General features: G+C 52.8%; 1 protein-coding gene across 1 annotated transcript in view; it reads left to right on the top strand.

Moving 5' to 3' along the window:
- Nucleotides 1-5376, top strand: part of LOC135103086 (cadherin-related tumor suppressor-like) — a 6277-nt gene extending 901 nt beyond the window's left edge. Inside the window, exon 1 of the mRNA XM_064009070.1 lies at nt 1-5376. This exon is cut by the window's left edge and continues 901 nt beyond it. Coding sequence (XP_063865140.1) covers nt 1-5243 — 5243 coding nt within the window. The 3' untranslated portion in view covers nt 5244-5376.
- Nucleotides 5377-5905: the final 529 nt, after the last annotated feature.

Here is a 5905-nt window from a genome sequence, read left to right as displayed (position 1 = left end):
GGCCGGGGCCGGGGCCGGGGTTTGAGGGGGGCGTGGAGGACAAGCTACAGGCACGGGCCGTGGACACCCGCGTCAAGTTCTTTGTGATGGAGGGCAACCCGCCCAACACCTTCGTGGGTGTCATCCCCCTCAAGCCTGGCTTCACCTACCGCTTTAATGAAGCACCCAAAGAGTTCACCCTGAACGGCACTACTGGAGAAATTCGCACCACGGGCGTGCTGGACCGTGAAGCACTCGCCACTGACCGCTTCGACTTGGTGGTATTGTCCTCGCAGCCCACTTATCCCATCGAGGTGCGGATTAACGTCACTGACATCAATGACAACTCACCCAGATTTCCAGAGCCGTCCATTCATGTCACCTTCTCGGAGAGTGCCAATGCTGGCACTCGTGTCATCCTCGACACTGCTACAGACGGAGACGCCGGCGACAACGACATCACCACCGAGTACAAAATTGTGGACGGAAATGAGGATGGGAAGTTTAAATTACAAGTAACAATCAATCCTTCTGGAGAGACTCCATACTTGCACCTGGAGACGACGGGCAAGTTGGACCGCGAGACCCGAGCGAGTTACCAGCTCAACATCTCGGCCCAGGACGGGGGCTCTCCGCCTCGCTACGGATTCTTGCTAGTCAACGTGTCTATCCTGGATGTCAACGACAACCCGCCCATCTTCGATCACAGTGACTACATCGTGTCGCTAAACGAGTCTGTGCCACCCGGCACCTCTGTACTACAGGTGCAGGCCACTGACAACGACGTGGGCGAGAACGCACGACTCACCTACTACCTTGCCGAGTCGGAAACACAGTTTGCCGTGGATCCCGAGACCGGCGTCATCAGCACCGTGGAGCCGCTCAGTTGTTATCAAAATTGTCAGCAGCTTCAGCCGTGCCCCAAGAGTTGTGTGTTCACTGTGTTCGCTCGAGACCACGGGTCGCCGCTCCAAGATGGCCGCACTTACGTCACCGTCAACCTGCTGGATGCCAACGACCATGACCCGGTGGTCAACTTCAGATACTTCCCCACCACAGCTGACTTTGCAACAGTGGACGAAAATGCGCAGAACGGGTCTGTGGTGGCTGCTGTGTCTGTCATTGATGCAGACGAAGGCCCTAATGGGGAAACTACGGTGGAAATAAGAGCTGGCAACGAGCTCGGCCATTTTACACTCGATTCCAAGTCTGGGTTTGACATTGTACGTGTGAGTGGTGTGTTAGACCGAGAGAAGATAAGTAAATACAATGTAACAATCGTGGCGACAGACAAGGGCACGCCACCCAGATCGTCCACAGCCTTCCTCATCATCCACGTGAACGACATCAACGACCACGAGCCCGTCTTCGAGAAGAGCGAGTATTCAGCGGTGCTCAGCGAATTAGTTCCCATTGGCACTTACGTTGCTGGAATTACTGCCAATGACGAGGATACAGGTGTGAACTCCAATATTTATTACGCCATCGTCTCTGGCAACGACAACCAGTGGTTTGACATTGACCTTCAGAGCGGCCTCATCACCACCAAGGCGCCTCTCGACAGGGAGGTCAAGGATTCCATCGACCTGAAAATTTCTGCCAGGGACGGTGGCCCCAACCCAAAGTGGGCTTACACGCACCTCAAAATATCAATATTGGATGAAAATGATGAGAGGCCAACCTTCGCTCGGGAAATAATCAATGTCAGTCTATCTGAGAACACGTCCCCAGACACCCTGGTCACCTTGGTGTTAGCTGTCGATCACGATCAAGGCACCAACGGCAGCGTCACGTATATGTTCGACCAGGAGGTGGAGCACAATTACCCAGGAATTTTTGCTTTGGATGTTTCTTCTGGTCGCCTCACCACCAAAACTAAATTAGACCGGGAAGCAATGCCAGAGTACGAGATAAAAGTGGTAGCAAAAGACCAAGGAATACCTCCTTTGTCCTCTACAGCCACTGTCCTGTTGCAGGTGCAGGACGTCAACGACAACAGTCCTGAGTTTTATCCTCAAAAATATTTTGTGGTGGTGCCTGAAGACCTTCCTCTCGGATCCTCAGTCGTTCAGGTCTCAGCAACGGACAGAGATGTTGGTGAGAACGCCGTTACCTCATATGAACTCATTGCAGACGAGGAGAACGACAACACCTTCGAGATTGACCCAGACAGTGGCGTATTGAGCCTCAGCGGACGCCTGAGCCACATCAGGAAGGCCCAGTACCGCCTCACCGTGGCTGCCAGGGATGCTGGTGACAGGAAGGCAGTGGAGGACGCAACTGTGGATATTGTGGTGGAGAGCAACCAGATCCAGCTTCTGGAGTTTGAGCAAAGTGAAGGATATATCTTCTCACTTCCGGAGGACGTGGCAAAGAAGGAGCCTTCGGTGGGGCGGGAAGTGGGCGTAGTTAGTGTGCCGAACTCAGCTTCTGTTGGCGAAGTGAGCTACGCCATAATCGCTGGCGACCCGGACAAGGTATTTACCATTGATGAAAGAACGGGCGCCATCAGCACAGCGCGCCGAATCGACCGTGAACAGGCTGCCTACTACAGCTTGCGAATAGTGGCCACCACCACCTCAGCCTACGGGCGGACGTGGGTCAACATTACAATAGAGGACGTCAATGACAACCCTCCTAAGTTCCCCATCACGAGAGCCCATGCCACTGTGGCTGAAAACTGGCCCGTGGGCCATCAGGTGTATCTTGCCCGTGCTTATGACAATGACCACGGTGAAAACAGCAAAATATCATATAATCTTTCCAACAATCCTGATGACTATTTCACCATTTCGAGAACCAGTGGCATGATTTACCTCAATAAGCCAGTCAAATCCAGCAAGTCCAGTGTCTTCCGCCTGGAAGTGGCTGCCACTGATGCAGGAACACCTCCACTTTCATCACGTCAGATTGTCACCATCACCGTGGAGGATGTCAACGATCACACACCCATCTTTGAGCACGGCTCCTATGAAACGTCTCTGCTAGAATCTACTCCAGTCAATGACAGATTCTTCGCCCTCACGGCCTCTGATGAAGATGATGGAATGAATGGGTTTGTTTCCTATGACATAACAGAGGGAAACGCTGAACGCAAGTTTGGAATCTTCCCTGACGGGTACCTGTATGTACGAAGCGCCCTGGATCGCGAGGCACAGGACTATTTTGCGTTAACTATCGTGGCGCGTGACCACGGCACTCCTCCACGATCCTCCACAGTCTCAGTCGTCATCCACGTCATCGATGAGAACGACAACGCACCGGTGTTCACAAACTCTACTTTTACTTTCTATCTGGATGAAAACGAGCCGCCTGACACCTATGTGGGGAAGCTGACAGCAGTGGACAGGGACAAAGGCAGGAATGCTGAACTGACTTACTCCATTGCCACGAATCAAAATGAGTTTGTTGTTGACCCCAAAAGTGGTTTTCTAAAAACTTTACGTTATTTTGACCGTGAGGAGCTGGTGCAGAGATTGGGGGTGGACTACATCACCATGGAGGCCGTAGTCCTGGACAATGGCATCAAGCGCCTCAGGGACAAGGCCAAGGTCAACATCTATATCACGGACGTCAACGACAACCCTCCTAAGTTCCTGCGGAAGCCATACAGAGCAGAGGTGCTCGAGGGGGCTCTCCTCAACACCCAGGTGATACGTATCTCCGCCACGGATGCTGACGAAGGACTCAACGGTGTGGTGCAGTACACTATTGTGGACGGCAATGAGGAGGGACGCTTCAAAGTGGACGAGAAGACTGGCCAGGTGACACTTGCACGACCACTCGATCGAGAATCAACCCCTCGTTATCTGCTGACAGTGGCGGCGGCAGACCAGGGCAGCCCAGGCCTCACTGCCACAGCCACCCTCACCGTGGATGTTTTGGACGAAAATGACAACGCCCCAGAATTTACACAAAGTGAATCAGAAATATCCATCGTGGAAACAACTCCTGTCAACACAGTGTTGGTTCAGTTCCAGGCGTCTGATGCAGACCTGGGGGTTAACAAGGAGGTGTCGTTCATGATCGGCGGCGGTAACATGCAAGAAGCCTTCCGTATCGATACTAAGACTGGCACACTTTACCTTGAGCGGCTGCTGGACTTTGAGAAGCAAAGTTTGTACCGCCTGAATATCACTGCTGCAGATGGTGGCTCACCACGCCTCACATCCACCATATCCTTCGTGGTGCACGTCCTCGACTATAACGATAACCCTCCCGCCTTTCCTAACACGGCTATATGGCGGCGAATAGTGGAGGGCATTCTACCTAATACCCCCATCGTTACTGTGACGGCAGAAGACCCTGATTCTGGCGACAATGGCAAAATAAAGTACACCATCAAAAGCCAGGAGCCACCTGGCATGCACTTTGCAATCGACGAGAACACCGGCAATGTCTCCACCTTGAAAGATATTGATCGAGAATTTTCAGACACGTTCCGCCTCACTGTGGTTGCCACTGACCAGGCAGAGCCGAAGTCAGCTCGACGGTCGGCGGAGAAGCTTGTAACAGTGATAGTGCAGGATATCAACGACAATGCACCGCGCTTCGTGTCCATGAATGCAGGCGTGCTATACGAAGGCTCTCCCCCTGGCACAGAAATCATGCGAGTGTCAGCTAGGGACCTTGATGCCAACACTAATGGCCTCGTGACGTACTCCATGGTGTCAGGGAACAAGGACATCTTCCGTCTGGATCGAATAACTGGCGTGCTCTCCGTGGTGAAGGAGCTCACTGACCCCAGTATCATGTACTCCGTCACTGTGCGGGCCACTGACGAGGCGGTGCAGTCTCAGCGGAAGTCCTCGGATGCTTACCTCACCATCTTGAGCGCCTCCTCCCAGGAAGGACCGAAGTTCACCCAAAACTCATACTCGGGCTCAGTACAAGAGAACTCCGACATAGGCACCTCCGTGGCCACGGTCACTGCCCGTCTGGGCTCCACCCCCAGCACAGACATCGCTTATTATGTAGTGAATGTGACGAGTGCTGACGGCCAGCCCATGGACCGTATGTTCACCATGCAGCAACAGCAGCAAGGTGTGGTGGTGACTGCCGCTGTCCTCGACCGTGAAGACGGCCCCACCAACTACTTGGTGACGGTGGCCGCTGTAGTCACTCAGGGACACACGCCTCGGCTCTCCACTACCCAGGTGAGTCCCTTACACGCTTTAACAGTTAGTATGAAGTGTGATAGGCGAGACACTTGTCCCGCGCCCCTCCCTGGGGAGGCACTGTCACCCAGACCTTGCGCGCACTAAACTGTCCTCATAAAAAAAGCTTATGTCACAAGCGCGTGTCGTGTTGGGCCTCACCCAGTATTAACCAGGACTCAGGCGCTTCATGCTGCACTGAGTCGCCATCCTCGCTGCAAGGCCACACTGCGCTCTTCATTGGGTTGGGTTGTGTATACACACACACACACACACACACACACACACACACACACACACACACACACACACACACACACACACACGAAAAAAAAGTGCAACATAGCACCTCAACAAAAACAAGCAAACAAAATACAAGTCTTCCGTTACAGTGAAGTCACATCCGCTATCAAAAGTCAAGTAAAGTTTTGTTCTTACATTGTCATCGTTGTTGTTGTTGTTGTTGTTGTTGTTGTTCCTGTTGCCGTTGTTATCATTATTATTATTATTATTATTATTATTATTATTATTATTATATCAGCGTGAAGGAAGAAGAATAGTGGGTCGGAATGGCTACTAATCCGGGAGGGTGGGTAGTGGAGTGTTAGGACGCTGGGAGGGAGGGAGGCGTGTGTGAAAAGTAGGTCGTGGAGGCGAGGGCAGGTTAGGGAGGACACAGGACTGAGTAGGGAAGACGAGCCTGCTGGGAGAAGAGGCGTAAAAGGGGGAGAGAGAGAGGGGGGAGAAGGGAAGACGAAAGAGAGAGCGCA

Source organism: Scylla paramamosain, chromosome 8 (genome assembly GCF_035594125.1).
Source record: "Scylla paramamosain isolate STU-SP2022 chromosome 8, ASM3559412v1, whole genome shotgun sequence".
NCBI classification, from domain to species: domain Eukaryota; kingdom Metazoa; phylum Arthropoda; class Malacostraca; order Decapoda; family Portunidae; genus Scylla; species Scylla paramamosain.
Note: the sequence above shows the minus strand (reverse complement) of the source record. Positions and strands in the feature narration are given on the sequence as shown.